General features: G+C 37.5%; 1 protein-coding gene across 2 annotated transcripts; it reads left to right on the top strand.

Annotated features, from left to right (window-relative positions):
• On the top strand, window positions 1–26,357 carry il34 (interleukin 34). 2 transcript variants are annotated; one of them, XM_005929032.3, is made up of 8 exons: window positions 1–271; window positions 3,777–4,022; window positions 15,161–15,264; window positions 15,717–15,794; window positions 15,949–16,026; window positions 18,113–18,220; window positions 22,296–22,479; window positions 23,280–26,357. In XM_005929032.3, exons 2-8 carry the CDS (start codon window positions 3,986–3,988, stop codon window positions 23,336–23,338), a joined length of 648 nt encoding a protein of 215 aa, XP_005929094.1. In that variant the 5' UTR covers window positions 1–271; window positions 3,777–3,985; the 3' UTR covers window positions 23,339–26,357. The 2 variants fall into 2 exon arrangements, with proteins under 2 accessions (XP_005929094.1, XP_014191228.1); XM_014335742.2 differs by lacking the exon at window positions 1–271 and adding an exon at window positions 789–1,030.
• Window positions 26,358–27,246: the final 889 nt, after the last annotated feature.

The raw sequence follows: 27,246 nt of genomic DNA, 5'->3' as shown, positions 1-27,246 counted from the left end.
GTGCTTTTATTTTGAAGGTTTGGCAGCTATTTATGTGGTGACTGGAATTGACCGAAGGAGCGGCAGCCTGTGGCGCACTTGGCGGCACACTGAGACAGCGCACCAGGACTCCGTGGATGGACAGATCCAGTAGTGGACTTCCTTCACTGACAAGATTAAGACCGGATTTCTATCGTTCAGCTTTTCTTCGCATTTAACAAAGGCTCACTACAACCGTCGCATTTGAAAAGGATTTCTCACCCTGGGAGTGCGAGGCAAAGGGACTTTGGAGGTATGTGTGTACCTGCGTAATATTGTAGCCTACGTGGTGAGGACCAAATTGATAGTCTGGGAGTGAGGTCATTTGTGAAAAGTGAAAACGCTGACTTTCTGGCAGATTTTCATCTCTGAGGACTGAAACTTTATTTTAAGATTAAAATGTAAAATTGGTTTTGATTTGCATTTAGAGTTAAATACTTAGGTGTGTGGCTGTTGTAGGGTTTTAAGGGCTATTAATGGTCATGCCAACGAGCGCACTCACAGAGAGAAAAGTGCCATTTGCGTGGTCTTGGATGCAGATTTTAATCTCTTGAGATTTCATTTTTGTACATAAAGGTGTGATTGTTTTACTGTCTCTCCCTGTCTCTCTCTCTGTGGGTGTTCCTGCATGTGCTCGTGTGTGCAGCTGTGCCTTGAGCGGTCCGGCATTACTTTCGGTTTCGTTAGGTGCGGAGGGTATTTAATGCTAAGCGCTGCTTTTTTTCTTTCTCTTCTGTTCTTAGTCTTTTTTTTTTTTCTTTTTTTTTTTTAAGAAAATCTTACATGCGAGCGTGACAGTATGGGCGTATTGACAGTTTTGCAAGCCTGAGTTATACAATCAGTGGCGACATCTCAAAACCTTGCAGCAGTTGTCACAGCCTAGATTGTGAAGGATAGAGGAGCCTTATCGATCTCAGAGGGGAGCTTGGGCCCTCAAAGCACAAGTAGCCTGCAGCTAAACTGCACAAACATCTGCGTCAGATACATTTCAACACTGCAACAAACAGGAGAGGTGTGTGAGTAAAAGGTGACTTATCTTTTGTGCCACGCACTGACTATTTTTCCAGCGGTTGGTTGAAGTCATTTGTTGATATTTGAAGCAACGGATGGGCTCAATGTCACAATCCTCTAAATGCTGGTGACATATTTTACCAACAGTGAAGTCACTGAGGTGTGATGTGAGACTGAGGAATGCTGCAATGGATATAACAAAAGTTTTATCATCAGACTGCCAAAGATAAGGATGAGGAGGAAGGTGAGAGAGGATTAGAAAAAAAACACTCAAACTATGTATAAGTCCCGCATAAGTACCCGTTTTAATGCCTTTCTCTGGTGTCAAATAGACACGCTAAAGTATACTGAGAAAATGTTAGTGATTTTACAAATTAGAAGCTGTGTGTTTAGCCACAGAAAAAGATATTGGATAGAGGCTTACCAAATTTGGCCTGAAATGTTTCTAATTTTCTGATATATATTTTTTCCTGTCAACGAAAGCAAAGCAGCAATGGGAGGCAGGTGGGACTTAAATCTGAGTCACTACATTGGAGCTGTAAGGCACTTGCTCAACCGGTGTGTCAAACTGGCATCTGGCACCAGCCCTGTTATTTATATACTGAATTTAATATAATATATCAGGCATGCACATTTGCTATTGCAGCAGGAGTTCTTGAAAAACCTTGTCTTTCATTGGAACAGCTAATGAGAAGATTGGTCTTCATTGATGATGGCTGTTTGCAGTTTGTTCTCATTTTCTGAGTATTTCTGAGGTTTTAATAACAGCATAGGTGCTGGTGCCACTTTGTGAGTGGTCTGAAATGAAGTTCACCTCTGTCCAAGTGCAGTATGAAGCAGATGTGTGTACAAAGTACTGTAAGAAATCGAAAGTGTATTTTTTGTAAATGTGTGAGTGTGTGTAAACTTTAGCTTGAGTTTGGTTGACATTGTGTTAGGTTGTATAAGAAACTGAATGTTTCTGAAAATTATTACTTTAAAGCACACCAAAGGGCAAACAAAAATTATGCAGCACACTCGTCTGTTTGAAGAAAATTGAAAAAAAATCTTCATTATTGTCACAGAAAGGCTTATAATGAGCATTTGGACCTAGAATGATGGCTGTAATTTGGTTTTTGCAAGAGAGTATCTGGTATAGTGTGAGCTTTTATCTGCTTTGAAACAAACTCCACTTATCATATAATTTCCCTCCATCATTTTATCAGAACAAACGGGTTTAGAGCTCTTGTTGAGACACTATGTTCTCTGGAAGTCTCTCTCAAAATGGATGTATGATGTTTATGGGCCATTTCTGCTTGCCTGATGGCAAATTGATGGTGTTAGCCACTGCCTGCCACTTGATACATTTTGGCTGAGGCCCGTTGAGCACATGAGCAGGCTTTGCTTTGACAGTTTAATTAATTAATTTTTTTTTTTTGAACTCATACATCTTGCCTGTGTGTTTGTAAATTAGTTTATGCAAAGGACTCAAATAGAAATGTAAAAACACAGTCATAACTTTATATATATATACACAACTTTGACAAACATTTGAGAATCACCATGTTAAGCAATATCTACCTAGACATTACATTTGGTTCCATTTTCAACAACTTGACTAAGTACCACAAACACAGAGCAGCTGGTCGTGTGGGTTAGTCATCATTGCCGCACAGGAGTCTACTTTTGGAATCTCTACAAGAAGCTTAACTTTCACATTGTGAGATGATCGGGGGTGACGCAGCACAAAAACACTACTTTCTGACTTCATTATGTTGGATTCTTTTAAAGCACCTAAACCTAAATGGCTAAATAGCCATGCTAGGAAAGCTTTACAACTGGCAGTAAAAGTCACTTGGTGAGGTCCAGGACTTTGGTCTAGACTAAAATATCTCAATATCTTTTGAATGGATGGCCATGAGATGCTATGAAACAACTTCCCAGTTATGTTGGTCAGATCTTTCATTTGCCCTGGAACACATCCCAGTATTTAATATATAGCTTTGAACAAAGCAAATGTTTTGGGCACTCTTGGTTATTTTTAAAGTTCAACCTGTCATTGCTCTAAAAAAGCTTTCCCTGCAGAGACACTTGTTTTTTATGATTCTTCTTGGAAGTAAGATACTGGACTGAGGTTGGGACCTCTGACTGAACTGCTTTGATTGGCTTGTCTGGGATCATTGTCTTGTGGGAAAACAGATCTACTCAGTGTCGGTTTTCTTGTAGGTTCAGAGCTCTTGTGTGCAGTGTTACAGTGTGATTAATTGGCTGATTATAGAGATTTCTTTTTAACATTTTCACCTCGTCGCTCCTTAAAACCAATTGTTGCTACTGCTGTTTGCACTGTCTCTTTATCATAAACTTGTTTAGCTAGTTGGATATTATGTGCAGCCTTTGCTAAGCTAAGTAAATATAAGATATTAGGTCATGTGTATGTGTACTGTTTGTTTAGAGCAGCAGCTAATTTTCTTGTTGCACTAGATGTCAGGTGTCACCAAGCTAAGCCAAGAAGCAGCTGTTGAACTTGCTTTCTGGTTATACGAGGTGTGTGTGAAGTAAAAAGGGAAATCAGGAAATAAAATGTAACATTGTGGAATAAAAGAGTAACATTATGAATGAAACATAAAGATAACTGAAGTTACATGTAGGAACCAAAGCCGTTCGTTCAAACCTTTTTATGACTACAGATAAACACGTGAAAACATTTAGTAATTTTGGTTTTAAATCTTAATGTCTAATGCTCGACTGCTTTTTGTTTCCTGTTTCAGATTGTTTCAGCAGCCATTTAAAGGATCTGGATGATCAACAGTACAATGAGGACCTAAAGCTGGGAGTGCGTCCCACTGAAGGCACAAGAGTTTCAGACCACAGTGTTACTGCAGTGTGTGTGTGGCCCATCCAGTCTGTGTATTTTTACATACTCACTGTGTTGAGTTCAAAGCCCTGTGGAGTGAGTAGAGGACTTAAACCAAAGAGTATGGTTCAGCTGTCCACTGCAGTCTGCCTGTTGGGAGGTAAGAGGCATGTGCAAGTGTGTGTGTGAAGCTTGTTTTTGTGTGTTGTTCCTGTTCAAAGTTTGCAGACGGCTAGAGGGGCTTTCTGTGCAGATATGCGATGACGGTATGAGACACAGTGAAACTAGAAGGGAAAATGACCATGGCCTCATTGTTTTTGTACTTTGCTACTTTTGTGTGTTTTCTTTCACTCCCTCTAGGTCTGACTCAGTTATTTTCATAGACGACGATTGGTCAGATTTTTGTGGGATGATGACTTCTTTTGATCTAATAATATTAGTAAGAGTAGGTTTCTCAGAATTACTAAGATGAAGAATTGGGCATTTTTCCTAGCAGAGTGAATCTCTGCAGACACCTACAGGTAGAAGGAAGGATGCCTTTCTTCATTATAGGCCTTCATACTGTGTTAAAGCACCATGTTGTGTGCGTGCGTTGTCTGACGTGTGGGAACTTGATTAAGGTTTGTTTGTTGGCATGTCTTGCAAAAGAACCACGAAACTTAGAACAGTGTGTTTCTGTAACATATCGTTCGGTGAGTGCAGGAAGTAGTGGCACACTAGCAAGGCAGTGACCAGTTCTACATTTGAAATACAAGTTTGCATTTAATCGCCGATGTCCTCATAGATTTGCATTTATGACATGATGTCTCAGGATTTGGCCGGGGGATTGTAAGGTTGCTCTCTGCCCAGTGGCCAAACAGTCTGATATGCTTTCGTGGCACATTTCCAGACTTTCGTGCCCAGACGTCATGATGGATGAGATAATGTTTAGATTGGGATGGCTGAGGAATTTTTATTTTAATTTTTTTCTATTTCCTGATGCAAATATTTTTGATTGACTGTAAAATACACTCGGTATACATGTAAAGCATCATGTGCTAGCTGTAAAGGTGAGCTGATGCATGCAGTGTAAACTAGGGCTGCCACGATTAGTCGACTAGTCACGATTACGTCGACTATCAAAATCGTCGACGACTGATTTAATAGTCGACGCATCGTTTGAAGCTTTGTAAGATCACAAAAGACGCAGTAAGTAGTAGGATTTAAGAGTGTAATAACGGACTGAAACAGAAGATGGCAGCACTGCATGTACAAGGATGCCAGCTGCCGTTAAACCCCGAAGAAGAAGAAGTAGCTGTGTCCCAGAATTCATAGCGCAGCCGAGCTCAGTTTCCAACAATGGCGGCAGCTAGTTAGTTTTAATATTACTCTTATTATTCTTTCTGGGTCTCAAAATAAACGTTTAACATATTTTCAAGCGAGAATGTAGCTGTGTAAACCTCAAATATCTGCTCAGTTTATCAAGACACCACATATTTTCAAAAGCTCGATAGCTAGCCGGGGGCAAGGCTCACTAGAGCCCGTGAGAACAGCAGAGTCCCAGCAAATCGTTTTCAAACCCACCGCCGTCTTTCGCTACTCAGGTTAAATATATATGAGTCACTTAGATAACTTAAAAATGTTATTGTTTGGCTTTTTTTATTATTTTATTTGTTCCTGAGTAAATCGGTTTGGCTGAGATTAAAGTTATAGTTTTTACACAGCTGAATAAACATCAAGCAGACAGCCGATTATCAGAAGTGTGAGATGCTCCAGAATATACTCCGGTGTCCTGTTATACTTCACCGAAACAATCTGCAAATTTCATTAAAATTTAATAAACTATCATCTTGTCTTTATTTTTAGTTAGCACATACCTTAAACACTTAAAGCTGTCAGCTAATGATAGTTCTATAAGAGCAGATGTTGCTGGTGCAATAAGCTGTACGCTGTACGTCCAGTGGATGCATGATCTGATTAGTCGACTAATCGCAAAAATAATCGGTGACTAGTCGACTATCAAAATAATCGTTTGTGGCAGCCCTAGTGTAAACCTAAATAAAGTTGCAAATAGCCATTGTTGATTATTGTGTGTCTTGCATAAGGTTATAATGCTATTAAAACCTACTTACCTTTTCATGAATGCCTGTCTGTTTTTTCCCATGTTATGGGTTAAAAAACTGCAACATCAATTTTAAATACTATTTGTCAGTTTCTTTTTGTGAACAATAACAGAAGGTCTTCAGGGTCTCAGCCCTTATGTCAAACCTGTCTATCTGTGATTAATGCTAGTGTCAAATACCCACTGCATTCCTTGTAATCAAAGCCCAATCCTGGTTGCATCATGGGTGGGCCACATGCCTGTAGTCATTAACTCACCAATACTCTTTTTCTACCAGAAATGCTTATGAAAATAACCTATTGGTTGTCCTGATTTTACCATCCTGATTTTGAAAAGATTGGCTGTATTGTATCAGGTTAATAAGACCTGTAAATAGTCAGATATTCAATTTGTTTTTGTTTGTCTGAGAATGAATACTCCTGAGACAGCCGAGGAGATTAACTGACGTGGCAAATGACCCCAGGCTAACCTGACACCTGACCTGACATGTAGACACTCATATGTATGTATACTTGTCAAGAACTTACAGAGGAAGTGTGAGAATCGTGAAACTTTTCTAAGGTTTACTTTGCAGATTGTCCTTGAAATCTTTTGTAAAGTGAACATGTGGGTTTGCTGCAAACCAAAAAAAGCATTGCCTGAGAATATACGTGTCAGAACCACAATTGTTACCACTTTGGTCATTTGGTAATCAACAAAAGTAAACTGCATACTTTGAGAAAACATTAAAATATGCCCAAAGTCAAAATTTTATAAAAGACCCAGTAAATATGTTTCAATTGCAGGAAAATTAAAGCAGAAAAATGGAAACATATATGGATGAATTCTCAAATTTAAACTACCATGCAAGTAGGATTACTAGTTTTTATCAGCGTTTAAAAAGAAGAGCAGTCATAAATCATTAAATATAAATATGTATTTATGTGTCCATATCTAGATACAAATACATAACAGAACATCCTTCCTGGCACACACACTCAAAAAAACAACAGCAAAGAAAAAAGATGGGTGAATTCATCCAGTTTTCGATTATGCTGCATCAGCATATTTAAGGAATACACTGACTAGCTAAATGCATGTCAAGCTCTTCTTTTAGAATATCATTCTTTTCAGTTTCCTTGCGCCCCGGGGCCCATGTACACCACCTGCAGGCATTTTACAACCACAAGTGATATATGTTCAGCTTTCATCTATCTTGCCAACCTTGTAATAGATATGTAATCCTTATAATAAATGGGTTTTAGACGCATTACAGCAACTAGAAAAAAAATGCAGACAAATTCTTACTCAATCTCAGGTGATGGATTTACTGCAATTTATCGCCAAAGCAGTCGGACATCTGTTGCCTATTGGCTTTGTATGTCCCTGTAGTAATATCAGAACACGGTGTTGTGTGCAGGGAACCTTTACATATTTCCTGATCACAGTAAAATACTTCAGGTACCTTATTGTAATGTAATTTTATTTAGAAAAACTGAATAAATTATTCAAATAGCTGTCACTAAGTTTCAGGTTTGCTATGATTTTGTACTTGGTCAAAATGAAAAGACATTGATGTCTGGCTGGATGCTGAATGTACTTTTTAAACCTACTTGTTTAGCTGCTGTTAAAAAATGTTAGTTCAAAATTTAAGTAGTAACACTTGAAGCTTCGTGTTGTGTAAAAGCAGTTAAATGGAGGAGTTGCAATAGAGAGAAATGGAAAACGGTCAGCACTTCATTATTAAAGCATAAACATCATCAAATGTTTGGCAACGGCTAAAAGGAAAAGATTCTTAAAGGCTAAGCTGCTTAAGACATCACGTATTGTAGTTTTAATTAACCTACTATTAGAAATTGTGAGAATTGATAGCTAGTTAAACCAGTTTTATGTATTTTTACAGTGCCAGCAAATACAGTCTGTGCTTCAACCTCTTCTAGTGCAAACACCTGAATATTGCAAGAGGGACAGATGACATCTGGTAAAATCTGTGTGGTTTCTCAGTGTTTTGTTGTAGAAAATGAAAACATGGTTGTATATAGACTGTGTGCAACCGTAGCCACACTCTGAATGTTTGCTTACTGACATCCTAGTTAATTATTGTTAATTTAAATTCCTTTAGTGGCAGGAACACTTATGTTCTTCCTAGACTGTAGCTGAAGACTTGCTGCCACAGCACACATCAGAGGGTTGTGTGTTACATTTTTCAACCACAACTTTGCTGAGATAAACAGTGCACACACCTTTGCGATTGCTTGACTAAATCCCATAATGCTTCCAAATAGTGACAGAAACATTTTCCTTTCTTTACAAATTCTTTAAAACCAACCAACAAACAAAAAAGACTGTGGGCAGTTTATAATAAAAACCATAAGAGATGGAGCCCTAGTGTCATGCATTGCGATATCTGTCCCCATTACAGAATTGTGTTATCAGGTTAATAGGAGGAGGAGTGTTTGTACTTTTGACTGAAAATGAAAGTCATACCTTTAGATTTTTAAAATCCCCTGGCTTATTTTAACCCCCCCAGGTTACCAGTAGGTACCTGGTACCTGCTGGTAACCTGGCCCAGAATCCCTGACCTAGAATCTTCTTACTGTGAGGCAGCCTGCACTGTCATTAATTAAAATGCATGTTTATAGGATTTTGGAAGAAACCTGGGGTCACCGGGCCCTTGAATGTGGGGATTTTGGTGCAGAGAGCTGGTTCATTAAAAGAACTCTGAAAAAAAATTATTGTTATATAAAAACATGTCTCCACTATCTTGACAATGTGGAAAAAAGCCAGTTTTGATTGAATGGACCAGACTCTGACTGTTAGGGTTAGCTGTTAACCTTCTAGTGTGCAATCTAATTGCATACCCTTATTAAGGAGCATTCACATTTTAAACTTGGAAAGACCTCAAGAAAATACTCAAGGGTTCCTTGGCCATGACTGTGGGAAGGTTGAAGGTGATTGTAGCCTAACAGTTCTCATGCTCAGGAATGCTTTATACTTGGTAATATACAAGGCACTCTGTCAGAGGAGGCGGGACTTTTTGGTTTATGTATGTAAACGTCCAGTCATAGATATAGTGTGTTTTAAATTTGTGTTTTGGCTCATCCAAGCAGAATGCATGGGAGGACAAGAGTTTAAAAACAAGCATAGCATACCATAGCTTAGCTCAACTTAGCATAGCATGGCATAGCTTAGCATAGCATTGTTTATTTTTCCACTTAGAGGCAAAGTCCCTGAGATTTATTAAAACTCTTTTTTGAAGGATTGCAAAGTTACACTTCGGTAGGTTAGGCAATGCAGATATTTTTTTCACATGATATGAAGATATGAGCATTTTAAAACATTTCATTAATAAAAAAAACCTCATGAGTACATCATAGTAACACTTAAATGAATATAAAACTTTGGTGGACATTTTGTTATTAAAACAGATCAAACTAAGCCACAATTGTCACATAGAAGAATAGAGTAAGAGACTGAGTAAAGTTGGGATTATACATATCCGCAGACTTGGACAGGACACCTTTAAACACTGACAAGAAGTCATTCCTGTTAAGCTGGGTGAGAACTGTGTATCTGTGTGGAGATTGGAGGTCTGATTGAGGCTTACGAGACGGAGAAATAGCAAGATGCCCAGGAAAGTTGACGGAAGAGAAGATGGGTTGTTTTTCTGATTAAATATGGACTATAGACTTTACATTCTTCGTTGGACTTTTACATGCACAAGTACACAAATGGAGTGCCAAAAAGTCAAGTAGTGAGGGTAGAAATGCTGCAGAGCTTGATCTGTCAGGTATGCAGGCTTCTTGCAGAGCTGTTGATGATTGAGTGTCAGGAACAGTGAAAGCTGGGGGCCATGAGGAATGAGGAAGTAGGAAAAAACACATACATGCCTTAGTAATGGGGTAGAAGGATACACGCAATATTACAAAGACAACTGTTGCTTGCTCTTTAACTCAAAGACACTGTAGGTGTGACCCACACGTAAACAGAGAGCAACTTTCTCAGAAATGAATAGATAACAATAACCAACAAAACCAACAATATTGTCAGTCTATAATTATATAGTCCAAAAAAGGTGAAGCTGAAGCTTCAACCTGTAATGGCTCAAACAACTTCCATTAGAAAATGAAAGCAAAAACATCACAGATGAAAAAAGAAAAGTATTTATACGTCATCCGACAATACAGACTTACACTTTTTATATTTAAATATTAATCTGGAGCACATTTGTTTTCAGTACTTCACTTTAGCAGTCTTGGTAATAATAGATTTTGCTTTGTTCATTACATTTGATTAGGCAATTTGTAATCTACCAACTCCTATAACTAAAGAGATTTGTTGTTTGTCTATAACTAGTTCTTTATCTTAAATGCTGACTCATTAAAGTTCTTATAATAAACTACTGTATCGCTTAAAGTAGGAAGTTTCTGGGTTCAGCTCAGGCCTTTTGCTTTTCAAACCTCTCATTGTGTGTTCACAGATGTTTCTTCCTGCAATTCGAAGACATGCAAACTCACAAACTCTAACCTGCCTTTGAACATCAGTGTGAATGTTTGTCTTTGTGTTTTATCGCTGTGATGTCTAGGGGCATGGTCCAACTTATTTCCTCTTCCTTCAGAATTTCTTTGATGGGGTCCAGCTGTGCAGCAACTGAATAGGATAAGTGGGAGTAGAATGGATGATTGAGAAATGACATTTGGGAACACACTGTGTATAGACATAGACATTTGCCTTCTTGGTGCTTTTCCAAAATCGTGGTACTTTTCCAAAATCAGGGAAATCAGGTGATATGAGCTTTCCTATTGGAACTAACACTGGCAGCCACAGTATCCCAGTTTCAGTTCTTATCTTATCTACACTGTAGCTTACTCATTTTAGGGGCAGCTGAACCCATGTAAGGCTTAATTTTGTCGATGAACTGGGAGACTTGTGTCCATTGTGTTCTAAAGTGGTGACTTCACTAATTGGCCCAACTTAGAATGGCATCAACGTGAAAAGCAATGGCGTAAGTGATGACAGTTTTAGTCTGATAACCTGTCTCAGTTTGGATTTTTCCATTGCTACACTTCATTTTAGTGCATGGATTTCAGTGGGCTAGGATAATGTCATCTCTCAAGCTGGTAACTGCAAACTTATTGGTAAATAAATTCTGATTTCAGCAAAATCAAATTAAAAGGCCCCAAATAGAGCGTAGAACTGCCTTAAGGGGCCGTTTTGAGGCACTGGGGTTCAGTCTAATTTATTGGTAATTTAAAGGTGGGCTAACAATGGTGGGTTTGAATTTCATCACCTAGAAATGCAGCACTCATTTATGTATTCTTGCGCATTAAAATCATAGTTTATGCTGTTTTTTCCCAGTTGGTGTGGCTTTGAAACTAAATTAGTATTTAAAGAATTAAAAATGGCCTTATTGTAAATAGCTATTATCATAAGTCTTGTTAAGGCTTTTACATTGAATCCACTGCCTGCTGTCACCTATGCTTGCAGTCAGATATCATTTATTACACTATCATTAAGAGACTCTGAACAGTTCCATAAAAATGGTCTGTGTTTGACTCGAATGTACTTATACATTCGAGTAGAAACTGATAATTGGTAGAAGTGGAGCATAAACTTTGTTAAATTTACAGTAATTTACTGTAACAGAACAAACAAGAAGGGATCGACTTTAAGTTGTCTTAAAAAATGATAATAGCCCACATTTAAAACTTAACTTTATAACTTCTTTTTTAGACCATGAGTACATAAGCATAAGCATTAGTTTTGCATACAAACTTGATGTTCTGTGACGGATGACACATGTGGAGAATATTGTGGTCCAGGGAGCAAAGCAATAAAGTGTCTCTAAACAGCAAAAGGTACTTCAGGCATTAGTCTGGTAATGCTTTAATAGTGTTTGCAGTGAATGGAATTCATTTAGGGGACCACTCACATTACACAACCTGCTGGGTTTCTACTTTGTCTGCTACTGTAAGGCAAACCTGTTTTGCTGTGTATTCATTTTGCATTCAGAACCAACAGAGTGAAACTTAATCTTAAAATCAGCTGGATACTACACTAGCCAAAAATGAAACAGTAGAAATTAATCCAATGAGTTTCACACACACAGGCAGAGTCGCAAGCATTCCCTCGTGAATAGCACCAACATGTGTTGACATGTAGGTTCAGATTCAGGAGCACATTTTATGAACCATGTACACCCTCTTCTAAATAATTTAAAAGGAAAGCACAAGGACAATGATGACGTACTCAACAACTGTCTGAATAGAGCTCAAAGGATGCAGGTGTGATTATTTAAGCCAAAGGAATTCTGTAGTATGTGGCTTTTACATGCCTCATTTCTTTTCCTGAGCTTTGTACCTTGAAAGAATTTGAGACTGAGAGAAGATTCTGGAACTGGCACATGTTCAAACACATACAGTGGAGTCAAGTATCCATATGGTTCTTTTCATAGAAGATGTCAGATTTTGAGAACTTCATTTTAATCTCTGACGGTAGAGAAAGTCACCTTTTTTCCCCCTTGCAGAATAACCCGAGTAGAGGTTCACACAAAACGTGCTAAGACAAACTAGATCAATCATTTCCTCAGAGACCTTGGGACCTTTCCTTTATTGTCACCAGAAGGTGTAAGTTTTCATTTACCCGGGGGGCTTTTTTAACAGCTATCAGATGGATAAAAAATAAAAAAAGATTTGTCCTGAAGCTGTACAAGAGAACAAGCTGGAAGATCACATGGAAAGAATAACCTTACTCACTAGAATAAGTTTAAGTCTAGTAAAACCAAGATTTAAGGAGTTCCTTCAAGTGCTGTTTTTTCAAATAGTTTTACAGTAAAGTTGCACATTTGCCTTTCTGTGAAACCTTTTAGGACTGGACTATCCCCTAAGCTATAGAAAATCATTGAAGGTTTACATGTTTAAAACAACAATGCATCATCCCCACAAAGCAAGTACCTTGACTGTAATGTCTCACTTAAATCCTCCATTATATGTCTGTATTCATCCTATTACAGTAACCTGTTACTTTGTAACTTGTTAAACCAACACTGTCCTTTTGTACAGATTTAACAAGAGGTATGCTAAATTGTAATTGTCTTTACCCTGTGACCAAGAACATACTGTACAGACTTAAAACAGGCTGCCTCTTTGCAGTGGGGCCACGCTCACCATGTTATTAAGACTAATCATCTTGTCTGTTCCTTGCTGTTGGCTGCCCTGTGAACTTTCTTAAGTTGTGGCTAAAATGTGACCCTGTGCTGAGAGTTAAGTTGTTTGACTTTTCTCATGAAAGTGGCTTTCTAAACAGCTGACCCAACCGTTCATGCTGAGGCTATAAATGAAGATGGATGTATAAAAACAGCTGCGTTCATTAAAGGCTTCGAATATATGAAGTGACTGTAGACTCTTATGACAGTGTCGCCATTCAGGTATGCTGCATATATTCATCAGTGTATCAGATCATGTGATTTTAGAGTCATAAAGTATTACTCAACCAAGAGACATGACAGGGTACACTTTGCTCCACATCTAATCGGAGCTTACCGTCTTTTACAGCTGTCATGTTGGTATTATGACATCCAAACATCTGATGTCTTAGAAGTCCTACTAGTTTAAAAGAATTAAGGCCAAAGTTGATTTTAATTCATGTAAAAAAAAAAAGACAAACATCTATGTTATTTCTTTATGAATAATAAAACATATATTTATTGTTCTTCTTCTTTGCAAACAGCATATTCATTACATAAGACAAAGTAATAAGTTACGAGCACTATTAGCATCACTGTGTGATTAACACGTGTTTAGAGATATGCATGACAACACATTGCAGTGACCCCCAAAGAGCCACTGCACTAAAAATGTTTAGCACAATTAATTTACAGACAGCAGCGTACACATATATGTAATGTAGACGTAATTTTTGTCTTGCTTTTTGACATCATCCACTACACATAAGACATATAACATATAAGTACCTGAGTTTCATAAAAGTAATTTTAAAAATTTGTGTAGATGTTGATATTCCTGGTACCCTATGTAGTTTATTTTTAATTAAACTAGGAGCAGTTAAGCTACAGAAATACATATGCCATGGTCATTGTAGTAAGATGGTAATTACTATACGCTACACAGTATTAGGTAGTTTTTATTATTATTATTATTATTATTATTATTATTATTATTTTGTTATTATTATTATTATTATTATTGTTATTATTATTATTATTATTATTATTGTTGTTGTTGTTGTTGTTGTTGTTGTTGTCAGAACATGGACAAAAACAATAATCTCACAAATGAAAGGATACCTTATACGAGGTTTTGCTACCAGCTAATTCCCATCTGCTCAGACCCTTTGTCAGGCATACACAGCACACACAGTTGTCATTGATGAGGATCCCTAACTCCAACCATAACCAAAACTCTAATCATAGACAATCAGAACATATGGCGTTTTGTTTATGTTATTTTCCCAAGTCAGAAAACAAAGAATGAAATAACTAGACTCATCCCATCAGTATATAAACAATATAATAAATCTGGGTGATAAAAGGTAGGAAAAAATGTAGACCTCGTTAATGCTGACGTCAGTTATTTATTTTAATCCATTCTTTTGCATGATATGAAAAGAAATGGGCTTAAATGAAAAGGGTGGCTGGCCTTGACGCTATTTCCGTTTTGCAGATTGGTTTAATGGTGCATGTGCATCAGTGTTAACTGTTTTAAAAACAAACATCTGAGTACTAGTTTAGGTCCTGGAAAGGTAACATTTTGGTGTTGTCTAAGATATCACAGTGGTGATAGCATTGTGGTTTCCAGTCCAAAACCACATGAGCTTATGAAGTAAGTTCTTTGTTTTAACTTGAGACCAGCAGGCGACACATATGTTGACAGAAGGAAGCATCACATGTATGAAAACACATGCTTGACACAGAGTGAGTTTCTAATAATTCTGAAAATAGCTACATGTATACAGCATCTCAGTGTGTTACTCATCTTCTTGATGTGCTCTCTAAGGTATTTAACTTCCTCCGTTAAAATTTAAATGTTAACTGATCATGTAAAAGAGTCACACTGGGAGCAGGGAAACATACGCACATGCACAAAAATGTTGCACATGCAAACTGCATCTGAAGAATTTCAGCAGAGCCCTGTGAAAGGGCGTTGTAAAGAAATTAACTGTACAGTTAATCTCGTGCTGTGTGACTCTTGTTTCCATAGGCCTGTTTTTGATAGCTCCCGTTCTGATGGCCCCAACGCACTCCAGTATGTGCACACCACTGAGGACGATCAACGACAGCCTCAGCCACAGACGACGGTACATGGTGAGACACTGATGACATGACTGCAAGCATGTGGTGTGGGGTCAGTGGTGCAGGGTTTAGAGGAAAATGGAATTATTCCGACTTCTTCCTAATTTGGGACAAGCTCCAAAAACGTGTTCTTACAGTTCCCATAATGAAACTTGATATCACTGGCATCTTAATACATGTGGGCTCAGAACTTGTATGTGCATGACAAAAATGCTGCAACGTAAATTAGCAAGGTTTTTTAAACAAAACATAGGTAAACAGATTATTTATCGAGTGACTGACCCATGGGGACGTAATCATAATTAGAGCATTTATATCTTCCCTGTGTGGGCAAAAACATCGAAAATCGAAATTTCTTTCCATGTGTCAGGTCAAATAGTAAATTTCTACAAAACATAAAAGAAGTAAGTTGGGTTGCAAAATCTATGTGGTAATTTTTGTTTTGCTTTTTCTTTCCTTTACAGAAACACAACTTCCCCATCGAGTACACCATCAAGGTTCATAATAGGGAAATCTTTAGACTGTCAAATATCAGCCGAATGGTAAAGTCATAAGACAACCTCTGTTTTCTATATAAATATTTTGACTTTCTTTAATTAAAAGCTGGAGGTCTTCCTATAGAAGGTCTTGCTAATAAAGTCTGCGTGTGAATGGTGATGTGATGAGTTTGTCTTTTTCCTCTTTTTCCTTCATCAGAAGTTAAGAACAGAGGGGTTGAATGACCTGGTTCTCCAGAGGCTGTGGTTTCAAGTGTATCAAGGTGTTTTAAAAAAGGTAAGAACAGAGCTGTTACTAGTGGAACCTGTTTGTGTTGCTGGTTGCTCTGAAATGTGGATGTGTTGTATATCATTTGTTTGTCTAAGAAGAGCTGATGAGAGACTGCTGGGGCCATCGGCCCATTAAGCTAATTAGACATTTAATTGGATGTAGACAAATGCATGACGCACCAGTTAGTCTCAATTTACAGTAATGCTGCAGGGATATAAAACCTTTTGCTTTGGAATTATTTATACCCTTGTTTCTTTTGTAAAATGTATTCATACCCATAATCTTTTCGGTAACTTGTTCTTGTACATGTCAGAGGAGGGGCGAGAGGGGCCTTAAGATAATTTAGCTATCCTAAGTTAACTTTATGGCTGAGCAGGCAGGCTGATGGAAAAATAAACACAAAAGGAAAACAGATTTTTCTACCCTAAGGTAACTCATAGCACCAAATCATAGCAGTCATGTGGTGACTAGAGACCAAAGAATTCCAATGTAATTTTGATTTGTGGCTTTGGCAGGCAAAATAAGAATTGGCTGCTGAAAATGGGTGGGTACCAGGTTGAGCTGATTCTAACTTTGATGGAAAGCGGTTAAAGAAACTACCAATGCGAGCAAAGGTTCACATGACTGACATGTGAAGGGGATGCAGAGCCTGGAAAACCTGGTGCCATCCTGTTTAGCTACACAGCAGTGTGGCTTAAGATGTGGACACAGCTTAAAGTCCAGTTTACATGTGAATGTTTGCTTGGTGTTTAAAACATACTGTCAGGACAAGCCAAAGGAGGCAACTTCAAGCACTTAGTGGTGAACAGAAAATATCAGTAAAAAATCTCCACACTAAGTATAAAAGGCTTCATGTCATGCCAAAGAAATGTCAACGAAATAAATAAAATCTGTAAATTTCACGCCATTTTATTCATATTTCAGGACCACAGACAGCTCATAGTCTTCTTTTTCAGCATGCTGTTCAGTGAACTGGCACATCAATTGCCGCTTACGCTGAACACAGAAAAACAAGTTACTACACACAGACTGGGCTGTAGAACTTTTTAATTAAGCAAATTCAGCAACCACTAGATGTACAATGCAAACAAGCATCAATTTTGTTTTTGTGGGGCATGTTCAGTATGCACATGTGGTCCGGGACAGATTTTTGGCTGATCCTCGATTAGATGGGCAGATGATGAAGTTTACATCATGCCGACCCATGGGGACACATGGAAGCACAAATGAGCTTTAACTTTTCAAGCTAGCTCAGACAGTCCATCTGAGACCTTGACTTCTTATCACATTCACATGACAAACTCCTTGCACAACATCAGTCCAACACACCCTGTCATTTAAGCCAGAATTTTTGGTTCAGTCACTTGCTGCATGCCTGTACATGCTGCTCAGGTTACCACCCTTGCAACCACCCTTAACATACCCCTTCAGGCTGCTTTGTTACCCACATGACATTCATACAATTAGGAAATGTTTGGGAAAATTTGGAAAGATTTTGTGCTTGAGTAACATGAACTAAACCTGCGGGAAAACGCTGTCCACCTCTTGCCTATTGTGCTATAAAACTGAAAGTTCAATACCACCTGTTCCTGTTGAGTGCCTCGATGCTTTTACGTTTGGAGGGGGACCAGTTTCTACAAGCACTGTCAGGGTGGTAGTGGCTTTGACTGGTGGATCTGTTTTTGTTTAAGTTAGCACTTTCAATTTTATTTTATTTTATATGTAAATGTATGTACTAGTGATTAGTCCTACCTCACCAGCCTTGCTACCTCAGTACTACTGTGTGTTTAAAGGTTTGCCCAGAGCCTTGGAGATTCTAATCTATGAATATAGCACGTCTTTGGACTGCTAGTTCATTTTGTGAATTTCTTATAAATAACACTGGTAGTGTTCCAGTAATAATAGTTCATAATAAATGGTTACATTTTCCCTTAACACTGTGTAGCATTTGATTATTTAATATTAAACATTTTATGCACTTTGAAAGAATCTTTCGGGAAATACTTAACATTTTTGATTTCGCTAACATTTCCCTGCTGAACAAATCAACACCTTTAATGCTGTATAAACTAAAGTCAAGTTGAATTTTTAGATCCTCTGGGTTTTGCCAACGAGACATCCTTCACGTCCTTACACAGCTGAGTTGGAAAGACGCTTCAAGGATGCTCAGGCAGTCTTTATGCAGTCACATCCTGCTGAGGTAAGTTTCTGTACAGCATGCGCACCAGAGCTGCAGTTGATGTTAGGTATTAATGTTGCTTTGATTGTATTTTTTAATATTTAGACCCTGGGTCTCTTCTATGTTGTAGTGTTTAGTAGTTTAGTTTAGTCAAAAGTAAACATTCCAGACCTGTTTATTCAGTTTAGACAGCTTACTAAACATCTGACAGTTTAGATTAATTTCTATAGCTGTCCTGCTTGTAAGTTTAGTTTAGTTAACATCCCCATTAGCCGCAGCAGAGCAGCAGATATTCTTCCTATTTCCGAGTTTCAGCAGACAGTAGGTGAAGAAATCTGACCAAGTCTGTGAACATAATTACATCCTGTTCTTCTTTTTGTCCAGCATTTTCTCTTGTCCTCTTGACTGAGTAAAATGGAACATTTGGTACAGAAAGGCGACCTGTCATATTTTCCAGTATCATATTTTTGGACCTTACATAACCCCCAAACCAACCACATTTCATTATAATTGGTAGGAAAATGGAAAATAGGTGCACCAACGTATTGAAACATGAGTAAATATACATCAAAATACAGTATATAAGACAAAAACTGGGTTTATATAATTCTAATGAGCTCCAAAGAATTGTTTGGTATGACCACCTTTATTTAAAGCTTATTCATTCAAAGCCTTCTTTGGATTTTGGCTGCCTGTTGTTCTGTTTTCTGGCTTCAATAACATTAAATCCTGGGAGACCAATCCATGGCTAAAAGAGTTTCAGAGTGTGTTTTTCTGTCCAGGTATGCTCTGGCAGTGTGTTGGGGATTATTTTTTGATGCTGAAAAATCAAACCTCTACCAATCAGATGATTTCAAGATGATATTCCATCAAAAAGTCAAAAAAATCAAAATTAAAATTGGATCAAAATCTCAAAACCAATTTTAACAAGATCTCCATCACCACTGGCTGAAATCCAACCATGGCAGAGCATCCAATGCACTTTACAGATGACCGTAGACACTCACTGTTGTACCTCTCTGCTGATCTCCTCTTTATGCATTGGTGACGATTTGAACCAATAATGTCACATTTGGATTCATTACTCCAAAAGATCTGGGCTGATTCCAGTCCTTGTGCAATTTGGCATACCTCAGCCTTTCATTGCTGTTTCCCTTCCTTAAAGTGGTTATGTTAGCTATCTAGTGACAGAAACCAAGGAAACTAAACCTAAACAACAGTCTAAAGGGGTCACTTTGCACTTCCTTGGTTGTAACAATGAGTTTTATATTAAAAAAATATAAGGAAGAAAATAATAACAAGGATATATTTTCACTCTCTATCTTTAAAGCAGTCAGTGGTTCTTCATTGTTTGCCTGCTCCAGTAAAATGGGAAAATCCACCTGTTAGGTTGTAGAGAACTGTGTGGAGGAGAGCCTGTTTGAGTCGGGTGCACTGGTGGTTCACTCGACCAACAAGTTGAAGTCTGACATTACCCTCTCTGTGTTTTATTTTTTTCCTTCTCATGTTCGGTGTACGGACAAAGTGGTGAAATCAGCCTGCATGCCGACAAGATGCGATCAGCGCTGTTTTATGTGATCTTAAGCTGTTATTTAACCTCCAGTTTTATCAGGATTAAGTCTTTCTTTTCACAAATTCCCAACCAGCTTAAAACATCACAGGTTACTCTATTACAAACATTTTCTGAAGCATGATCAGAAATCTTAACATCTCTCTGGAGGTCAGAAAGGAAGAAAATCTCCACGTTACAGTTGGGCTTTCCCCCCCTCACTTCTATTAGAGGTAGTAAAAAGTATCGACTACGGTGAAATGATGTGTTTAGTCATAACAATTTCCACACCAGTATGCCAAAAGAATTATTATAACAAAAAATAAGGTTTCCAAAAGCTATATCATGTCTTCCTAGGGGGCTAATGAGTTTTTGGTCTGTCACACACATCAGCCAATCAAATGAATCCCATCCAATCCAACTTTATTTATATAGCACTTTAAAAACAACAAAGTTGACCAAAGTGCTTTCCAATAATAAAACAGAGATAGCAGTCAAAAACCATATATTAAGCAGACAGAGAAATAAATATAAATAACAATAAAATAAATACAAGATAAATACAAAATAAAAAGAAGATAAAAATAAATCTGTATACATATTAAATACATGAGTAAAATAGACAATAAGATTTACCATGAATAAAATTGACAAAATAAAAAGATTAAGAGTGACCAACAGCTGACTAAAACTGACTACAAGCTGACTCTGGTACTACTCCTAAAAGCCTTTGAAAAAAAGTGTGTTTTTAAAAGTGATTTAAACATTTCAAGTGTTGGGGCCAGCCTAATATGGAGGGGCAGTTTATTCCATAATTTGGGGGCCACAACAGCGAAAGCTTGGTCCCCCCGGTGTTTCAGTCTTGACATGGGGACAGCAAGGAGTGACTGGTCAGTTGATCTGAGAGACCTTTGTGGAGTGTATCTGTGTAGAAGGTCTGACAGGTAAGAAGGAGCCAGGTCATTTAAAACTGTAAAAGCAAACAATGCAATTTTAAAATGAATTCTAAAATGGACAGACAACCAATGTAAGGAGGCAAGAACAGGGGCTCACATTTGTGTGTCCCTGTCAACAGGCGAGCAGCAGCATTCTGGACCATTTGCAAGTGTGATAGTGAAGCCTGATCAATACCAATATAAAGTCCATTACAATAGTCAAGGCGAGTGGTCACAAATGCATGTAAAACTCTCTCGAAGTCACAAAAAGAAATAAAAGGTTTTACTTTAGAGAGCTGCCTCAGCTGAAAAAAGCTATTTCTCACCACTGTATTTACCTGAAAATGAGAGAAAGGTGGCATTAAAAAAACATAAAATATCTCACAGACATGCTGATAGATGTTAGGATTCCTCATCATGCTGCAGTAAGAAAGTTAACTATGTTTGTGACGTAACCTGCAACATACATGTTATAAACTGGTAAACCCCGATAAAACTGGGGGTTGAATTACGCCTTAATATGACATAAAATAGAGCTGATGGCACGTTGTCAGGATGCATCTCGTCTGCTCTTCTCTGACCCGTTTGGTCTGTCCACCTGTCCTTTCAGTTTGTCTGCTGTAGACAGCTCTTTAGGCATGTCACTTCTTCTTTTGTCCACCGCTTGTCAAGTCTACTTCATATCCCAGGCCTTTCAGTTAATAGATCTTTGGGAATCATCTTGTCGGTGCAAAAATGCTGTTTTATGCCAGTCAGAGTGTGCTAGCTTTGGGTCTGGACTGAAAATGACTGAACAAGCAGACTTTGAAAGTCTAGTCCTGATCGTTGCTGGATAATGGCTTTGCCATTATAGCTGACCACTATAATGATTGAATGAACTTTCTCCTGTAAGGGTTAGGGTTAGGGCTGAAAGTCACTTTTACTACTGTGGGTATATTTCCCTTTAATCCTTTCACAATTACTAGTTAACCCAATAGTTTATATTTTCCATTAATTACCTTCCTGTTATATCCAAGCATTGTAAAATTTGAAGATCCAATTTTAACATTTACCAATCCAAAAGCTTTAAAATTGAAAAACTGCTAAATAAGTGAAGTTGGTGTTAAACAGAATACAAAAAGTTAAAATTCAGGATACTCAATAAATACATAACTGGCAGACCAAGTGAATCTATTTTCCACAAGTCGGTGTAAAAGGACAGGTCCCGAGTTTCCTTTTAAAGGAATCCACACAGTTGGTTAATTTTAGGTTTGCGCTCAGGTGGCTGCAAGGCTGGTCTGTACAGGTATGAAGTGTGTGAAATGAAACATTTGGAGACTAAAGGTCAACCTGGACAGCTGGCTGTTATATGAATTAAAAGCATCTGCTGGCTTTCTCTGAATGGAAATGCAGGGATAATGTGGAAAAGATGCAATTTATGGTGATCAGTCTTACTTCTTTTGGTTTATCAATTAAGCTTTTGTACTATTTTATCAGGTCACATAAGTGTATACAGACCTTATAGCTGCCAGTGTCACATTCTAAGATAGAAGAGATGTTATACCTTATTGATCCCTATTTTTTGATTTAGGCTAACTGACTCACTATGTGTTTGTGTTTTTTGTGTGTTTAGGTCTTCCAAGAGGACCTTCCAGAGAAAATCCAGGACATTTGGGATAGTTTAACAGAAAAGCCTGAAAACATGCCAGAGTCTAGTTGGCGATTTGCTACTCCAAAGTCTCTCTTGGACAACTTGTGCCGCACCATGTACTGCCTCTTCAGTGAATGCTTTTCCAACGCAGACGTTCAGGAAGACTGTAAGTATAAGAGAGGAAATGACACTGTAGGCTGTAATTTGTTTAAGAACCATCCCATGTCAGCTTTTAAATGGGTTCATTTCGTTAAGATGATGTCGGGTATAAACTCCCCAAACAGCTCATTACATAATGTCAGTCTTGATGTTAAAGAGGCATCAGCATTTGTTTTTCAGATTTTGGATTAGCTAAGATTCTGCAGATGTTTCCTGTCAGACAGGACTAAATATTTTATGAAACTCAGGGATGATAGAGTGGAAGTACATTTTTCAGTAACGTAGACTTTCCAGCAAGGAAGCAAGTGTCAAATTAGATGTCTTATAAGAAGGCTGTGGTTGGGAATCATGACAGTATACACACATTATTTTTTGGGTTCTAGCACCGCTGTGTTATGCAAGTGTCCTGCCTGGAACACCTAGCCAAACTTTTGATGCTCTGAGTTGTCCTGCAGCCTTTGCCAAACCATCTGGATGAACTGTGTCTCAAGATTTTGATAAAGTGAAATGATTGAGCACACACATGCACAGAAAAACACCGTTTGCATTTAACTTTTGTTTAAGACTCGCATCAGCAACAACGTTAAAACCACCTGACAAAACAGCACGAGAGGCAGAGTTTTTCACTGGATGACACAACTCCAAAGGGGATTTGTTTCAAAAAGGTCTCGGATCTGTTCTGGCATGATCTTTCACTTGCCTGAAAGAGAAGTTATATTGTTATACTGATTATGTGGCAATAAAACATGATGAGGAAAGCTAATGTGTAAACGCCTAAATGAGTTTCTCTTCTCATTTGTTTTTCAGACTGTGAAGTTTCTCATTGGCGGAAAGGCAGGAAGAAAGACATACAGCCCGAAAGCTGAGAAGAAGCAAGCGGAGTCAAGTTGTCCCTAGTGATTAGGGATTAGTATTATTATTTCCCTTGAGCTATAGGGAGATGGGTAAAAGGACAATACACACTGAAATGAGAGTTCAGACCTGATTTGTGAACATCAATAACTCTTTTCCAAATCTGCTATATAGAGCTAAGATTATCCAGAGTTTGTCCTCATAATTTCAACTCTGTGTGTCAAAGCAGGTGACAATTAAAGACATAATATCTCTCAAACCCTTGTGAACCTAAAGGCTTTCTGTTAAATGACATCAAATGAATTTTTGAGTAAAAATGCCAGCTCATTGTCTCTTGGCATCCTCTCAGATTAAGATTATAGCGTTTTTGGATCAGATTTGCTCATGTTCACAAATAGCGACTGAACTGATGTGTGGTCAATATTTTATCTAAGGTGGATTCTTTCTAAACAAAGGGTTAATGCTCACCTGCAGCTTTGCCAAACCACTGCTCAAAAAGTTGTGATGCGCTCCTGCGGGCCTGTGTGGTTCACGTCAGAGGCCGAGGACAGATTGGGAAACTTCAGCTGACTTTGTACATTTGCTAGAATTCTCCTCTTTTGAACATCAGTGTGCTAAAGCAGGAGCAGTGTATATGAACTCCGAGCGTAAATGCAAACTGATAACTACTGGTCTTATTCTACAGTTGTTGACTGTACATTTTTATACAGCTGCCCAGACTGCTTAGCCAAGGCTGTTGAAAAATGTGTGCTCATTTTGGCTCCATTTTATGTATTTTTTTCCTATATGTTTATTATGCAAAGAATGAGATTGGAAAATGCATTCATCTCCCTCCATCCAACCTATGCATTTTATACTTGCTGTAGATCTCTTATGATTTTTTTTCATGAGGCAACTATTAAATAATTTGAGGACTTACTAGCTAAACAAAGCTCAAATGATTGTTAGCATTTTAAATATGAAGTTAAATCACAGTCAGATGTTATTTGCCCCATAGTTAAGTTATATTCTATAATAATAATAATAATAATAATAATAATAATAATAATAATAATAATAATAATAATAATAATTGACACTTCTGTCTGTTGTCCATTATCTTGAGTTACCCCTCACAGAATTTTAACTGTGAACATGTTGGAAATGCACACAAAGACAGTTGCAAAACCGAAATGTAAAATTCAGCTCAGTGTAGTTGCAACATTAGAAATTTTGTGGGATTGTTCTCAGCATTCAAATCCTTTTCAACACATCCATACTGAGATTTAATATCAGGTTCCTCTGCCATTTTCTTTCTGTCAGAGTTAAGAGTTACCCCTTAAATGATTCAAATCGAGGCAAGGTTATGAGAAGGTAAGGCAAAGAGAAACATAAAGTTTACTACAGAAGTTGGACTTTTGGCTGACAAGCACTGTAAATATGTGGAAAAAAAGGAAAATGTAGGCAAGTCAACAAGATTTTCATGCAATATCACTTAGAGTTTAAACCTTTACGCACAGGAACAAGCTTCAAGATGCATTTCAAAGTTCACAAAAAGTGTTATGGTGCTTCTTCAGTGGAGTTTTGGACTTAGAGATTCTATTCTACATGTGCAACTATATAAATACTGACTGAAAAATTTTTTTTATGATAGGCGTAGTGCACATAAAAAAACAGACCCATCCATAGTTCTGTGGTTACCTCAGCAGCTAGTGTTTCTGTTTGGAGTGCCAGTGAAGATTCACTTAAAAAAGGCCCTCTACACAGATTTGTCAAACACAGTAGTCGACAAACGTAGTGAAGTAAAAAGTAGTGCAGTTTCAGCTTTCTTCGGGGTGTGTTAATAGCCAGAAATCTAGCTTCTTACATGCTGAAATGTTCACACCCTAACCTCTTCTTTGGTAATAATTAACTCTGATTCTCAAAATTGCTAACTAACCAGGGGCTTGGATGTGATCATGTACACTTCAATACAGTAAATGCTTAACATCTTTACTGAGCAGCTGCTGTGTCAAGGCAACATCACCAACTGTAATGGGTTGCATAGTTTTTTCCCCCACACTGGAGCACATCTCTGTGGAATTTTTCTTATCTCTTATTATCAGCCAAACTGCAGTTTGGTGGGGAAAAAAAACAGCTGGATGAGGTAAAATGAACAGAAAAGTAAGCAAAACAGCAAGCCATTAAAACGAAGCAGCTTATGCTAATATTTTCAGATCGCAACCATCAATTAATTTCAGCTGCCATAGCCATATTTCTAAACTCGGCCATTCAACACATTTAACTACTTAAGGCAAGGGTGAGCAGAAGTTAAAGGGAGTTACCTAAAGGTCATTTGTTCTTATCAGGATTGAAAGCGTCCTTCATATTTTCTTGTTGTTTGAGTAAAACTCTATTATACATGCTTCATTTGATTATTGATGATGGTGACGTGAAGTTGAGGCTAGGTGTTCGAAAGAAATCTTGAGACATACAGAAACATAAACATAACAGTAGAAAAAGAAAACAGGCATTCTGGTAGTAGTTTCAATGATTTGTGAGGCATATTTGGCTTATTTAGGAAACGTAAACTTTATGAATACAAATAGACTTCGTTTAAAGAGATTTAATCTAATTAACTCACTATGTTAACAGGTTCTCCACTGAAGTATAGAAGGCAAACACCTTAAACCTGCTTTGAGACAATGCTGAGAAAAACATTACCATTTGAACTGATATAGTTCTTTAATGCACAAGTTTTAAGCAGTTAAAAACGTTTCATAACGTTACAGCAAGAAGGGTGGGGTCGGCCTTTGAAACTGTTTGGCACGGTCACTTACTGAAGACAATCTGCTCACCCCATCATGTGCCACTGTTTTCCTTAGACTGTTGTTTTTCCTCATTATACTTTCCATGCACAGCGTTCATTGCTTTCAAATCCCAACATACTGGTTCAGTCAGTTTGTGGTGCAACATTCCCATATCCCCTTATTTGCGTTAGGGCTGAATGTATTTATTATCATTAGCAATGCTAACAGTTTCAAAAACACACTTGAAATGCCTGTGCAAACATTGCAAAAAAAAAGAACTGGTTTATCGTACCAGCTAGGAGCAGTCATTATCCTTCCCTTTAAGATTGTTATGTTAAAGGATACTGTTTGTTGAAATGAAACATGAAAGAATTTAACTTAAACTAAAATAAATTATATATATATACACATATATATATGACTTAATAATGAAATATAACATTGAAATATAAATGTAAGTTATCCAAAACTGCATTACATGTATTTGCATTTTTTGCACATTAGAAAATTTTTTTCATTTATAAGACTTCCGTATTTGTTTCTCGTATGGAAAAATGCTTTCTAATTTGTTCATGAATTCACTCCAAACATGAAATATACACGTAAGCCTCGCAAGCCTGATCTTGTCACGATGATTTTCATGTATTATATTTAGCATCCGATTTTTAAGGGGCAAAACTTGGGTTGGTTCTCATGTGCAAAAGATGCTCTGGAATGATGTAGACAAGGAACAGCAGAAATTGGTGTATTTCTATCACACTTTCTCAATCACTTGTAAATGTATGGCTGTTTTTTGTAACCACAAGAGCGAGATGTATTCGAAAATCCCTTTTTGTGAAAAGTAAGTAATATTTCCTGCCTGGCAAACACATGGATGGCTTATTGTCAGAAAATAGATCTTAGGAACAGATTTGTTGTTGTTTTTTATACTCGAGATATTGAATATTTATTTTCTTTTTTTAAAAACTGTACTTTGCTATAAGAATACTTTTATTAAAGAAATAAATAATAAATTGCTATTTTTTATCAACTAACCCTGTACTCAGTCCTGTGTTTTTGGAAAGAGTGTCCAAATATGATTGTGCACTATTATTTTACTATTTTTAAGAATCTTGAATAATAAAATGCAAGTTGGGGATTTTTAAAAAAAAGTT

This window comes from Haplochromis burtoni, unplaced genomic scaffold (genome assembly GCF_018398535.1).
Source record: "Haplochromis burtoni strain Fernald_Lab_line unplaced genomic scaffold, NCSU_Asbu1 Contig_113, whole genome shotgun sequence".
In the NCBI taxonomy this organism is placed as follows: Eukaryota; Metazoa; Chordata; class Actinopteri; order Cichliformes; family Cichlidae; genus Haplochromis; species Haplochromis burtoni.
Note: the sequence above shows the minus strand (reverse complement) of the source record. Positions and strands in the feature narration are given on the sequence as shown.

What these genes read in the sequence shown, in the direction of transcription:
- il34 (XM_005929032.3), top strand. Translation starts at nt 3,986, where the DNA reads ATGGTTCAGCTGTCCACTGCAGTCTGCCTGTTGGGAG. An exon ending in TGCAGTCTGCCTGTTGGGAG is followed by an intron (nt 4,023 to 15,160) that starts GTAAGAGGCATG and finishes TTGTTTCCATAG; the next exon opens with GCCTGTTTTTGATAGCTCCC. An exon ending in TGTCAAATATCAGCCGAATG is followed by an intron (nt 15,795 to 15,948) that starts GTAAAGTCATAA and finishes TTCCTTCATCAG; the next exon opens with AAGTTAAGAACAGAGGGGTT.